Here is a 15,498-nt window from a genome sequence, read left to right as displayed (position 1 = left end):
GAAAGCAATATGCTAAGTTAAATGTCACCTTTAACTGCAATGCGTTTACAATTTACATAAATAATTCAAACTCGTGTTAGTGTAAGGTCTTTGAACATTATAGTGGCCCTTAGACCAGTAACTCGATTTTCTATATCTCAATATTCATATAATTTTTTTTTAGAAATATTTCTATAAATTTTCTCGATTTATTTTGGAGTTTAAGATTGACATTAAAAAAAATAATGACATCCCCACTGGGCAAGGGTCTCCTTCCGGACTGAGGGAGGGGTTAGGCCTTGAGTCCACCACGCTGACCAAGTGTGGTTAGGGACTGTGCTTCAAGAACTGTTCTAAAGAACTCTCAGTCATGCTAGATTTAATCACGATGTTTTCCTTCACCGTTGGAACAAGTGATAATCATTTCTAATACACACATACATAACTTCTATAAAATCATATGTGTGTTGTCTCAGGAGGTGCAACTTAAACCACTCGGCTTGACATAAATAACCTGAAATATTTATAACCTACACGACCAGTGAGAGGTCAGGCGCAGTACCGACGGCGATACGTGCTCTCCGAGGCAAAGAATTCTATGACTACATCTCCGGGCAATCTCTGAAAATGTTTAACAGAAAAACTTAAAATATTTTTGTTCTGACCGAAGATTTGAACCCGAGACGTCTTGCGTCGGTAGTCACATACACTACCGACTGCGCCACAACACTAACGATAATTTAAAATCTTTGTCCTACTGACTCTAGTGGTTAAAGAACCTTAACGGAACTTGAACATTATTTAAATGATGTCGCATTGTTTTCATTTTCATTTATTTGTGTTTAATACTGAATGTCCGGTGTGTAGTAGCAGAGTTACAATAGTATTGTATATACGTTTATTTGCGCGAAGTAGTTGGTAGCTAGCAGTTTGGTTTTCAGTGCGCCGTTTCGGATTTTTGGCTAAAATTGTGAGTTATTTTTTATTATTTTATTTTATAGTATTGTAGAAAATATTTTTATAGCATTCATATTAGGTCGGGGAAAAAGTCTTTTCGCATTGTATGTATAAACTTGTAATAAAATCTCTTTAGCTTCAAGAATCACAAATGATTACACGGTTCATTAGGTTTCTTTCAGTGAGCTCGTGAGGTACCCAAATATCGAACTTTTTGTGTAGAGAAAGATTTTATTGCAAGTTACAAGAGACCGAGACAGAGGAGCTCGTGGCTTAGTCAAAACAGCCGCGCGGAATCGATCTCTGAAGTTAAGCTTCACTTGCTGAGGTTGTTCTGTGGACCATCTTATACATATCGAGTTCCTCTGTGTTTTAAAAGGCACGTTAAATTGTGGGTCCCGGCTGTAATTTTCGAAGATCTTTAACAATTGTTAACAGTAGTCGGAAGCTTGAAAGTCTGACAACCAGTCTTACCGAAGGGTATCGTGTTATAACCCAGGTAACTGTGTTGTGGAGGTCAGATACATTTTTGAGTGAAATATTAGGTCGGGGAAAAAGTATTTTCGCGTTATCATATTAGTCGCTCCACGTAAAACACTGGTATTCAGCAGCATCCGGTGAGACTGGAAGCCGACTCCAACATAGTTGGAGGAAAGGCTAGGCTAATATAGTGGTTACGCCGTAGAAAACGTAATAGATAGACGTATTTTCGATTTTACATTATGTATAAAAATGAGGATTACGATTACTTTTTGAACTGTAAACTATGTACATTGAAAATGAAAGCCATGTATTATAGGATATTTATTTAATAAATGTAACTAAACTTCTACTATTTTCAGATAAAAGTAAGGTTGCTCTCCTTACAAGATGGGTTTCCTTGAAGACCGGGATATGACGGATGTACCCTCCATTCCGGAGTTTTATAAAGGAAAGACTATTTTCATTACTGGAGGGTCAGGTAAGCTAGTTCTTATTGTTAATACAGTTCGATTCTCATCTGATGCAATACGTAATAAGCAGGAAATTTAACTATGTCGAAAACTTTTGGGGTGTCTAAGACTGCCGATCACGAGGTTGAGAGTTCGATTCCCGCAAAGGACAAAGTGCAATTGTTTTTTATTTAATTACTATTTGAATATTTTTTTTGTATATTGTTTTGATTAATGTAATCCGTTGAAATACTGTTTAATGCATTTACGATGTCCTAGCTCTTATGTAGTTTTCTTACATTTTGATGTTTTCTCTGCGACAGCTCCTATTCAAATGAATGTATTTACCAAATAATTTGGACCATTAATAATTGTTTTTTTTTACGCCAAGGTATATACAGGGTGTCCCAAAACTCAACGATAATCCGAGACAGGATGAAAGGCCAAGTCATACCGGTTCTAGGAAAAATAAAAAAAAAATTCTATATCACTTGGTTCAGCAATAATAGACACTTTTCAAAAAAGTTGAAATTTCACACCCTTGGTCGCATTTTCAAGTCCTGTGATCACCAATGTCACAATTTCGCTGTGTTTTTTTCAATTTCGTGATCTTCATTAAATATGCTATTAATCGTAAAACAAATTAATGCACAAAACATTGTTAATTTAATAAAAAAAGTTAAGTTTTAGTGAGTCATGGTTCACAAAAATATCGTTAGTTAACTTTGACGCTTCATATTGAAAAAAAAATGTACTACACTACCCTTGGCAAGTTATTTCAAAAGTTGGCGCATTTAATCAAGATTTCAAAATGGTGCAACACTTGCCACTTTTCTTGCCATTAAAAATGATATTTTTATTTGAACGACGAGTGTCCCCGAAAATGGATCGGTCGGAGTGGTACAATTGTATGGCCTCCTCGTTCCCCCGATCTAAATCTAGTGGATATTTTTACTGGGAATGCATAAAAGAAAAAGTCTATTCGAAATCAATACAAAATCTATCAAAACTTCGCCAGAAAATTGACACAGCGTCAGAAGAAATAAATGCAAGGAATTTTGATTGACTGGTGAAAAGATCTTTTGTACGCCGTTGCAGAGCCTGTATTCGTGCCAGAGGAAAGCAATTATTTTTAGTAAAGAGATAATTGAGTCAGTCCATAACAAATATTTAATGTAATAAACAAAATAGGTACAAATAATTAAAAAAAAAGAATGAACGAACCATCGTTCTTATTTAATTATTCTCCTTAAACTAATGTAATTCCGAATTGTTTTCCTCTGGCACGAATACAGGCTCTGCAACGCCTTACAAAAGACCGTTGCACCAGTCAAGCAAAATTCCTTGCATTTATTTCTTCTGACGCTGTGTCAATTTTCTGGCGAAGTTTTGATAGATTTTGTATTGATTTCGAATAGACTTTTTCTTTTATGCATTCCCAGTAAAAATATCTACTGGATTTAGATCGGGGGAACGAGGAGGCCATACAATTGTACCACTCCGACCGATCCATTTTCGGGGACACTCGTCGTTCAAATAAAAATATCATTTTTAATGGCAAGAAAAGTGGCAAGTGTTGCACCATTTTGAAATCTTGATTAAATGCGCCAACTTTTGAAATAACTTGCCAAGGGTAGTGTAGTACATTTTTTTTTCAATATGAAGCGTCAAAGTTAACTAACGATATTTTTGTGAACCATGACTCACTAAAACTTAACTTTTTTTATTAAATTAACAATGTTTTGTGCATTAATTTGTTTTACGATTAATAGCATATTTAATGAAGATCACGAAATTGAAAAAAACACAGCGAAATTGTGACATTGGTGATCACAGGACTTGAAAATGCGACCAAGGGTGTGAAATTTCAACTTTTTTGAAAAGTGTCTATTATTGCTGAACCAAGTGATATAGAATTTTTTTTTTATTTTTCCTAGAACCGGTATGACTTGGCCTTTCATCCTGTCTCGGATTATCGTTGAGTTTTGGGACACCTGTATAAGGAAGACAAAAAGAGGCTTGGCTTTTGGATATTTGCGACGATTAGAAGCGACCAATTATCATTACTTTTGGATATATCATCAAATTTTAGATAAATTATGGCTTATCGTAACTTTTAAACTCTCGCGATGCAGGTTTAATATATGTATAATAGGATACGGGAATTAACGCGAACACGCATTTAACCTTAAAATGCCACGGTCAGCCTGCGACCACGGCGAGTGCAACCTGCGCCGAAACGTTAGGTTTTTTGAGGTAAAATGCGTGTTCGCGTTAATTCCCGTATCCTATTATATATTAAAAATCATGGCCTAGTATGTATCTTATGTTCCTAGGTTTCATCGGTAAGATCCTGATTGAGAAGCTGCTGTACTCTTGCACTGAGCTAGATAGAATCTACCTCCTCATGAGGAACAAGAAGGGAGTCAAGTCTGAAGATAGACTTGAGAAGTTGTATGCTACGCCAGTAAGTTAAACTGATTAGTTCTAGAAGTTCCTTGTGAAAAATATGTAGTTTGTTTATACGTTTAAGTTATTGTTCTACCAAGTTTTGTATAAATCGATTCAGTAATTTTGTCGTAAGAATTTTACAGACAAAATTATGCTCGCTTTTATAATGAGTATGAATTTTAGTCTTTTCCCAAGTTATAAATTATTCAGAATTTGTTTGTCTATACAATATTTTTATGTAAGTATTTAGAAAATATTTAAGTAAAGATCGCTAATTTTTAAGCATTAAACATCAGTTGTAATAGTAATAAAAAGTACGAGGTAAAAAGTTGCATTTATAACATTGTATAATATTTAAAAAAATTAAACATTATGACTGACTTTCCATGAGTTATTTATCGAAAATTTAACTTATTAGTATCTAATCAAAGCCTATTTTTTTCAGTGCTTCGACCGACTGAGGAAGGAGAGACCTGGAGTCTTCGAATCCAAGGTCTTTGTGATAGCTGGAGATGTCATGGAACCTGGATTAGGTAATATTTTCATCAATACAGTACTGTCCCACTGTAGAACAATATTCTCTTCCAGAAATTAATGAGAAGTGTTAATCTTTGAACCAAATTGAGGACTTTCCATTCTATAACTTTGTTAAACAACTCTCAGGCATGCAAGGTTTCATCACGATGTTTTCCTTCACCGTTATAACAAGTGATCATTATTTATAATACACACATCACTTAAAAAAGTTTTTGGCGTGTTGCCTTACTGAAGTGGGAGAAAAATGCTTATGCAATTCGGTTTTTCCTGTTTTTCCTTAGTAAATATACTTAATTTAAAATTTTGTACTGTTTTCAGGTCTTTCACAAGAAGATAGGACTTTACTAGTGAACAAAGTTAATATTGTATTCCATATTGCTGCTAGCGTAAGGTAAGTTTGACAAAAGAAATTATTTAAAATAGCTATCTTGATTTTGGTTGATAATTCGATGAAGTGGTAAAATTTCCCGGGGTAAAAAGGTATCTTATGTGATTATATATGTTATAAACTATCTGTGTAACAAAGTAATTAGAACGGAAAAAGTAACAAATGCAATGTAAACTATATTGCGCGTTGCGTATTGGAATTATGTATGTATATGTTACTGTAAAAGCCCGAACTGTGGTAAATCCTAAGATTTTCCGGTAAAACCTAAGATTTACCAACTCTCAATGGTAAAAGTCCGAACAAGCCGGAGTTTAAAAACTATGATACGGTATATAAAAAACTCCTTCTTCATAACTATGTCACGATATAATTATATACCGTAACATAGTTATAAAGAAGGAGTTTTGGGCAAAGCGACATGGGTAGGTTAGGTTATATTTATGTATAGTCACATGACAATTGTTATTTATTTGTAAACATTTTTCTCAATTAAATTTTCCTCCTTTATAATTTAAACACCTACTTCATTTAATCTCTGCATCATCCCAAGGTAGACTGGCAGAAATGCCTTTGGCTTTAAGTCCGCCTTTATACAAATTTGTATAAGAAGTTTAAATAAATAATATATTGAGGTGTAAAGGTCTCGGATTCGATTCCCTGGGTCTTGCTATAGCCGTTATGCCGAGCAGTTGGCTATATTAGTCCAAAAACTTACCCTCTTATTCATAAACACACTATAAACCTATTTTAGTTAAAAAACTACTTAATATGTTTTCTCTTTTTCATTTCGCTAAGGAGTGAAAGAAACAAAACTCTTTATAAGCCTTTCATAACTTCATATATTTTTATGAATAAGAGGGAGCTTTGTATGCAAGTTTCACGGGAGGTATCTATACAAAATTAAGAATTTATGTTTCAGAATAATAAATGATTATACAGAAACAAAACTCTTTATAAGCCTTTCATAACTTCATATATTTTTATGAATAAGAGGGAGCTTTGTATGCAAGTTTCACGGGAGGTATCTATACAAAATTAAGAATTTATGTTTCAGAATAATAAATGATTATACAGAACATCACAGATACTTCATAACTTTTAAACTCTCGCGTTGCATGTTTAATGTATAATAGAATACGGGAATTAACGCGAACACGCATTTTACCTTGAAATGCCTAACCTAGCCGAAACGTTAGGCATTTTAAGGTAAAATGCGTGTTCGCGTTAATTCCCGTATTCTATTATACATTATCACAGATACTTTATCTTGTCAATACATAGAATTGTTTATCATAATGTAGTTAAATCGTGCATGCAAATGCTCTCGACTAAGTTGTAGGAAAAAAATCTAACGTACCTAGGTACCTACAATAAATAATCGAAACCAAATCATTTACTTGTTGACACCTAGTTTTTATTTAATTATTTATTGTGGATATGGGTCAAGAGTTCAATGTTTATTTTGTTGTTTTAGGTTCGATGACACGTTAAAGTTTGCTATACAAATGAATTTGAAAGGAACCCTACAGACTATCGAGTTGGCGAAAGAAATAAGAGATCTTTGTGTGAGTATTACGATAGGTATTTTTACTTACAACATTTTGGCACATGACTTTGTTCGAGGAGAAACGTTTTCCGTGAACTTACATAGGTACATTTTATCAATATTCATTTTAGTCATTGTTTTATGAACTGGTAAGAAAATGTGGAAATTAACCATAATATTGTTTTTTCACTTTGCATTTCATTTAGTTTTCAATTGTAAATTTTTAGCTATGTTCACTTTGCATTCAGTAAAATGAAGAACATCTACTACAATGCGCTTCAGAAATTTCAAATGTTTTTCAATAATAATATATTAGTATTGTAATAGTTAGGAAAAGAGCAAAGTCATCATGATTTGCGTTAAATTAAATTTAAACAATGACTAACGTATTAAAATTTAAATTATACCGCACAGGTGTTCGTCCATGTATCGACATCCTACTCTAACACAAATAGGGATCCCATAGAAGAGGTCCTTTACCCTCCTCTAGCAGATTGGAGGGAAACCCTCAAGATCTGCGAAACGGCTGATGACCATGCTTTACGTGTCCTCACAACCAAGTAAGTTTTATTTGCAGCAGTGCCGTCTAATAACTAACTTCTGGTACTTTAAATTGAACAACGCTATCTAGTGATAATTATAAGAACTGGCATTTCTTCTATTGTTTACTAGATGGCATTGTAATCATTTCGTAAGTAATGCCATCTTGTAGTAAATAATACAACTATTATAGATGTGACCAATCTAAATAAAAGTGTGTTGTAATCCTTGTACACTAGATGGCGCTAAAAGTGAATACACAAACTTAGGCCCAGCGCAGACAGACAGGAATAATCCTCGCGCGGTCTCGAGCATTTTCTTTACGGCTCGCGGATGCTCGAGCATGCTCGCGACTGCTCGAGCCTGCGCGAGGAAAGCGTTCTAGGTTACCATTCTTCATTAAACAGGCCAGTTTTCGTGAAAATTCGTCAACGATGGTAGACTGGGCCATGATTATAATTGCTCTTTTGATTGAAGAAGAATAAAAATGACGTTCTCTCTCTTTAAACTCAGTAACAACATTGAAATTTTTCGTACGATGCTGGCGGCGACGCGATGCTGCGCGGGGATACCCGCGCATCCTCGAGGACGCGGGAGCATTTTTTGTCAGGTTCAAGCAATTATGCACTTTATTTTAATTAAGTTAAAGTTGATTTTCAAGTGCGTTAAAAAAATCCTCTCCGCTGCGCTCCTCTTGGTCTGCGCTGACCCTTAGGCCCAGCGCAGACAGACCGGAATAATCCTCGCGCGGTCTCGAGCATTTTCTTTACGGCTCGCGGATGCTCGAGCATGCTCGCGACTGCTCGAGCCTGCGCGAGGAAAACTTTCTAGGTTACCATTCTTCATTAAACAGGCCAGTTTTCGTGAAAATTCGTCAACGATGGTAGACTGGGCCATGATTATAATTGCTCTTTTGGCTGTAGAAGAATAAAAATGACGTTCTCCCTCTTTAAACTCAGTATCAACTTTGAAATTTTTCGTACGATGCCGGCGGCGACGCGAGGCCGCGCGGGGATACCCGCGCATCCTCGAGGACGCGCGAGCATCGTACGAAAAATTTCAATGTTGTTACTGAGTTTAAAGAGAGAGATCGTTCTTCTTCAGTCAAAAGAGCAATTATAGGCCCAGCGCAGACAGACCGGAATAATCCTCGCGCGGTCTCGAGCATTTTCTTTACGGCTCGCGGATGCTCGAGCATACTCGCGACTGCTCGAGCCTGCGCGAGGAAAACTTTCTAGGTTACCATTCTTCATTAAACAGGCCAGTTTTCGTGAAAATTCGTCAACGATGGTAGACTGGGCCATGATTATAATTGCTCTTTTGACTGAAGAAGAATAAAAATGTCGTTCTCTCTCTTTAAACTCAGTAACAACATTGAAATTTTTCGTACGATGCTCGCGCGTCCTCGAGTATGCGCGGGGATACCCGCGCATCCTCGAGGACGCGCGAGCATTTTTTGTCAAGTTCAAGCAATTGTGCACTTTATATTAATTAACTTAAAGTTGATTTTCAAGTGCGTTAAAAAAATCCTCTCCGCTGCGCTCCTCTTGGTCTGCGCTGACCCATAATCATGGCCCAGTCTACCATCGTTGACGAATTTTCACGAAAACTGGCCTGTTTAATGAAGAATGGTAACCTAAAAAGATTTCCTCGCGCAGGCTCGAGCAGTCGCGAGCATGCTCGAGCATCCGCGAGCCGTAAAGAAAATGCTCGAGACCGCGCGAGGATTATTCCGGTCTGTCTGCGCTGGGCCTAAAGTGAGAATTTCTCAAAATATTTGACCATACTCTCAAAAATAGTCTAAAAATAAAATAAATAAATATTTTAGATTATTACATTTTAAAATTAACTAATCTATTTGTACGCTATTTTGATATTTTGTCTGATAATTTAATAATATTGGTGAAGTAATGACAATCGAATATATTAGTTGTAATATCATATTAAAAAAATAATCAAAAACAAAAACATGGGACATTGTGATAGTGGATGTGGTCAAAAAAATTGAGAATTGCTCAAGTAAATTATTATTTATTTATAAGTGTTATTATTTTTACTTTTAATGATAATTTGCATATTTTAGGTACTTAGGAGAGCTCCCTAACACGTATACGTTCAGTAAACAACTAGCTGAGCAAATGGTGTGTGAAAATAAAGGACAGTTACCCATTGTCATAGTCAGGCCATCCATCGGTAAGTTACAATAACTTAAATACCAAAAAAACTTATCATTTTCCAAAATATAATATTTAAATTTACTTATAAAACATACATTGAAACATACACACAAATATTTAATTTTATATTTTAAAGTCTCCCAATCATTACAGAAAATAAAGTCTATCTAAACGCTTAAAAGGAATTAAATATGAGTGCGAGCCTTCTGATTTGTACATTAATTATTAACATTTAAATAGATTATGTACTAATTTATCTTTTTCAGTAATATCCAGTGTAGAGGAGCCAGTTCCTGGGTGGGTAGAAAATTTCAATGGACCGGTCGGAATTTTCGTTGCATGTGGCAAAGGTAAACTCATTTTAATAAAAATTACTACTATATTGAAGTAAATAAACGGTACATTTTATACTACAAATTCAGTACTAACATTGATTTTAGGAATAAAATGATAGAAACAAGGAAAATATACGACCAAATCGATAACCTTCGCCATTTTATAGAGTCGGTTAAAAATGTATTGAATTATTAATGACAGCAGTATGGGTTTTATAATGTTAACACTTATTTCAACATTAATAAGTAAGTCTTCGGTAGTATAGTGGTCAGTATCCCCGCCTGTCACGCGGGAGACCGGGGTTCGATTCCCCGCCGGAGAGATACTTTTTGTCATTTTTTTCTACCATTTACTCAACAACAACCCATTTTCAAGCAATTTTTATCAATATTTATATAAATTTTCGTATAAAATATTTTATTTAATGTTTTTTTCAGGTATCATGAGAAGTATTTATACAAAACCAGAGATTGTGTGTGACTTTATTCCTGTTGATGTGTGTGCTAAAAATATAGCCGTTGCTGCTTGGATAAGAGGAACTAAGAAGTAAGTAGAATTCTCATATCTTCATGCTTTATACTCTTATAGGCGTAAGTAGTTATTAAACACCTATTTAGAGACTTAGAAACTAGTTTAGTTCAGACTTCAGAATAATTTTGACAAAATGTTATATTATTTTAAACATTTAGTACTATTTAGTATTTATATGTCTAGGCTTTGAAGTCGAAATATGCGGTATTAAAATATCCATTTCTTTAAGAAAATATTTCCAAGGAAAAATAGTTGAAGCGCCTTAAATAATATATTAGCAATCTGTCTACAGATTTAATGTTATAAAGTTTTGAAAAGGCGCTAACTATTTTGTATCTTCGTACAGGTATTTACATTTATATTAGGTTTTGAACACAATAATAAAATATGGTGCCGACAAGTTTGTCAGTCAGTGTTTGTTTGAGAGAAGTCATTAGTGCAGTTATGGCTATTCAGGTCAAACGAACATTGGTAGCGTGTGGGGAAGATCTAGTATACCGGAGCTCATTTCGATCACCACGATCAATGCAACTTGAAAAATTTTTTGATATTACTTTAAAATATTTATTACGCATTTGCCCCGTCATGTCTTAGTATAACTATTACTGCATTCTTATATTAACATTGCAACTATAGCAAAAATAGAAATACACTAGCTGACCCGCGCAACTTTGCTTGCGTCACCTAAGAGAATGGGTCAAAATTTTCCCCGTTTTTGTAACATTTTTCGTTGCTACTCCGCTCCTAATGACCGTAGCGTGAAGTTATATAGCCTATAGCCTTCCTCGATAAATAGGCTATCTAACACTGAAAGATTTTTCAAATCGGACCAGTAGTTCCTGAGATTAGCGCGATCAAACAAACAAACGAACTCTTCAGCTTTATAATATTAAAAGTATAGATAAATCACTTACCTGAATTCAACTATAACTTGACTCGAGGAAACAGCCAGGCACAAACGAAGGTAACTGCTACAGGCCGACGAATCTTCAAAATGTCGCACAGAAAATTCACTTACGACACTGAATTTAGTGATTTAAAGTCCAAATTCACTTATAATAGTCCGATAAGTCCAAGAAATTATGTGCACTAATTATCTATATTGTAATTATTAGCACCGAGTAGGTATTTAAAAATAAAATCACTTAAGACACTAACTTTAGATGTACAAATCTACCCCCGGTTTTCGAGTAAATTTTGCGGTAGTTTATCTATTCAATAGCGTTTTTTTATATAAGTTAAAACGCTATTGAATAGATAAACTACTGTTAAATGTACCTGAGAAACTGGGGTATGTAGTTGAACAGTTGACGATCGGTCAAATAGTTAGTAGATTTTTTTTTTGTTTTTCCGCGCGCAGTAGTAAGATAGGGACGCCATACTTTTTTAACGGTTTTAAAGAAAGGGCGGGGGTAGGAAAATATCCCGTGTATTTGCTACCATAATAAGGATGACTACCAGTCAAATCAGCTACTCTTTATGAAATGTCAAAAATATATAAAGAAAAAAGTGATGCATAGTGATGTCATTATAGTATCGTATTTTTTTTTTGTTGCGATCAAATGAATGCCTGTTATAATGTCAGTGTTTAATCATTTTAATTTCAATACTTTTAACACAAAAAAATTACATGTCGTGAGCATTTTAGATGAACCTTTGACGAGTTCAAGTTTAATAATTTTCCGTTAACCCAGTCAACTAAATTATTTAAAAATGAACCGGAAATAGCAACTTTTACGCTAGAACTATAGTTCATGTTTATATAATGGTTAAAAACCGGCCAAATGCGAGTTGGACTTAGGAACAAAGGGTTATCATAAGTATTTTGATTATCATAAGTAGGGACTTATTATAATCAAAAAATCACTTTTATCGTAGGAAAGCCTCCTTTATATGTATTTATTCTGTTTTTTAATGTTTATTATAGCGGTAACAGAAATACATCATTTTTGAAAATTTCAGCTGTCTAACTATTACGATTCATGAGATACAGCCTGTTGACGGACAGACAGACTAAAAGACAAACAGACAATCAGTGAAGTCTCAGCAATACTGTCCCATTTTTACCGTTTGAGTAGCCTAAGAACAATAATTGTATTTTCAGATTGGAGCCCACAGATGACATTCCTTTCTACAACTGTTGTTCAGGCAAATTAAACAGTATTCTGATGAAGGACTTGGTAGACATGTCTAAACTTGTCGCCGAAGACGTACCCTTAGACGGGATGCTGTGGAGTGTGGGCGGCAAGATTACTGCTAATGAGAAACTGCATTATATTAAGGTAAAACAATAAAATAAATAAATTTTATCTTCTCCTCCCGGAATGAAAAGGGTTACATTGTTTTCTCAACTTAATTTTCCTCCTTTATAATTTAAACACCTACTTCATTTAATCTCTGCATCACCCCGAGGTAAACTGGAAGAAAATGCCTTTGGCATTAAGTCCGCCTTTATATAACTTTGTGTGAGAAGTTGAAATAAATAGATAAATGAGAAAAGGATTAAGAAGTTCGTACCCGAAGCAATACACCAATAACTTTTAGATTACGTGTATATTAGAAATAAATTATCACTTGTTCCAACGGTGTAGGAAAACAGGCAAACTTACATGCCTGAGAGTTCTTTAGAAAAGTTCTTGAAGGTATGCAAAATTCCAAACCCGCATATGGTTAGCGTGGTGGACTCAAGACCTAACCTCTTCTCCATGCCGGGAGGAGTCTCTTGCCCAGCAGTGGAAAATGGGTGAAATTTAAAATTTAATTTATGTTTTTTCACAGGTATTATTTCAACATTTGCTGCCAGCGTTGTTCGTGGATACCCTTCTTTGGTTATTAGGAAAGAAACCAATGTAAGTAAATACTGAAAAATAAAACATTTAAATTTCTTCATTTATGAACATGTTTAACGAAGAGATATAATACATTAGGGTTGCCATCCGTCCGTGTGACCCCGGATTTGTCCTAGTTTAGAGGGCATCCGGGGAGCGTCAGGGGAAGGTTTCATTTGTAGACCGGGTTAAAAAAAATTGCACACCACGATCAACCGACGAACCAAGTATATTCACCGTTCCCCCACTCCTCCCGTCGCGGTTGCTCTTTTTGTTGACATGTCCGGGTTTCGGACTTAAAATCCGGGGTTTTCACGCGTCTTGTCCGGTTTTCCAAATTTTGGAGATGGCAACCCTACAATATATCAAAATCTCCCATAATTAATTAGAACTCATATTAGGAACTCTTCATAGTCACGTAACAATTTTTTTATCTAAATAGTTTTAGTAAACCATTTTGTGCGTGACACACAAAAACTACCCAATGAAAACGATAAAGGAGATTTGAAAAATAAAGTTTTATAATTTTTAATTGCCTTAAAAACCTTTAGAAACAACAGATTCTCGTTTTCAACAGGTTGATCAAAGTACAACGGCGCATCTTCTGCGCAGACCTCGCACTACGTTACTACACAAACAAGCAATGGACATTCGACAATAAAAACTTTATCGCACTCCGATCAGTGTTGAAAGAGCAAGACAGAGATAGTTTCTACTATCAGGTTGAGAATGTAGATATTATCAGGTACTTTAAAAAGTGCTGTTTTGGTGGAAGAAAGTTTCTGATGAAGGAGAAAGATGAAGATTTGCCGGCAGCCAGGGTACATTTTAAAAGGTAATTTTCTGAACTATCTATCTATCGTATGGTTAGTGGTCAACCTAGTGTTAAATTTGTTCAAGCCGCCGGAAAGGCCTTTGACGCGGCTTAACGACTGTTATCTTAATTGACGACAGCCGGGACCGACGTTTTACGTGCTCTCCGAAGCACGGACACCCCCAGTTCAAATACCACTATGCGGTCACCCATCTGTAGAATGACCGCGCCAACGGTTGCTTATCCCACAGATCAAGAGTTTATTTTAGTAACAAACAAAACATAGACTTACTAACTAAAACTTTGACAATCTAATATTTACGTAATTGCCCTAAGTGTTCAAATGACTTGTTTTTTAACACAACTAAAGAATTATCTCGTTTTAAGACACAATATGTAAAAAGCTAAAAATTAATACAGCGTAGCGGTCATCTATCTATTGACAAACCTTGCTACAAGACGCTTACCACAGGCATAGATTAAAATTCTAATATATTTTTCTTTGTTTCAGAATGAAAGTACTGGACAAAGTGGCACAATTAATATTCTACGGAGTCATATTTTATTGGATTAGCAGTAAATTGATTAGAATTTACAATACTTCGTTTGTATAAGTTATTGATAAAAGTAAATCTATACTTCTATACTAATATTATAAAGCTAAAGAGTTTGATTGTTTGTTTGAACGCGCTATTCTCAGGAACTACTGGTCCTATTTGAAAAATTCTTTCAGTGTTAGATAGCCCATTTATCGAGGAAGGCTTTATGCTATATATCATCACGCTACCACCAATAGGAGCAGAGTACCAGTAAAAAATGTTACAAAAACGGGGAAAGTTATGACCGATTCTCTCTCATGTGACGCAAGCGAAGTTGCGCGGGTCAGCTAGTACATTATAATTTTAATGGACCAGTTTCCTTACTTATGGATAACTATCAAATAACTTATTATTATGAAATTTTGTTAAAAATCAATTCATTATTAGCTTGGAAGTCTGACAACCAGTCTTACCGAAGCGTATCGTGTTATAACCCAGGTAACTGGGTTGTGGAGGTCAGATAGACAGTCGCTCCATGTAAAACACTGGTATTCAGCTGCATCCGGTGAGACTGGAAGCCGACTTTAACATAGTTAGAAAGGCTAGACCGATATATTTGCTTCCACTTTAGTAGATAAATTATCTGACAGTTATTTCTAAAATTTGAAACTGGTCTTTTACTATTTAATATTACAGGATTTAAGGTCAATTTGGGTAACTTTGAATCATTTGGGTAACATTGAACGTGGGGATTTGGACTAAGTAGTTTCGATAATTTTTTCATATGAAACCAACACAATTAATAAAGGTTTATTTTAGTTTTGCAAACTTTTATCAATTGTGTTGGTTTCATATGAAAAAATAATCGAAACTAGTTCAAATTCCCACTGTCAATGTTACCCAAATGATTCAAAGTTACCCAGGTTGACTGTAATGCGAACAT

General features: G+C 35.0%; 1 protein-coding gene and 1 non-coding gene across 2 annotated transcripts; both read left to right on the top strand.

Moving 5' to 3' along the window:
• Positions 1–822: 822 nt before the first annotated feature.
• LOC142984771 (putative fatty acyl-CoA reductase CG5065) lies at positions 823–15,338 on the top strand. Its single transcript, XM_076132565.1, has 14 exons — positions 823–949; positions 1,779–1,897; positions 4,205–4,335; positions 4,765–4,852; positions 5,175–5,247; positions 6,719–6,809; positions 7,205–7,350; positions 9,414–9,523; positions 9,774–9,857; positions 10,281–10,389; positions 12,479–12,656; positions 13,153–13,223; positions 13,780–14,037; positions 14,528–15,338. Exons 2-14 carry the CDS (start codon positions 1,807–1,809, stop codon positions 14,628–14,630), a joined length of 1,533 nt encoding a protein of 510 aa, XP_075988680.1. The 5' UTR covers positions 823–949; positions 1,779–1,806; the 3' UTR covers positions 14,631–15,338.
• On the top strand, positions 10,094–10,165 carry TRNAD-GUC (transfer RNA aspartic acid (anticodon GUC)). The gene has a single exon. It is a non-coding gene; the product is annotated as a tRNA-Asp (tRNA).
• Positions 15,339–15,498: the final 160 nt, after the last annotated feature.

The sequence above is a fragment of the Anticarsia gemmatalis genome, chromosome 28, assembly GCF_050436995.1.
Source record: "Anticarsia gemmatalis isolate Benzon Research Colony breed Stoneville strain chromosome 28, ilAntGemm2 primary, whole genome shotgun sequence".
In the NCBI taxonomy this organism is placed as follows: domain Eukaryota; kingdom Metazoa; phylum Arthropoda; class Insecta; order Lepidoptera; family Erebidae; genus Anticarsia; species Anticarsia gemmatalis.
Note: the sequence above shows the minus strand (reverse complement) of the source record. Positions and strands in the feature narration are given on the sequence as shown.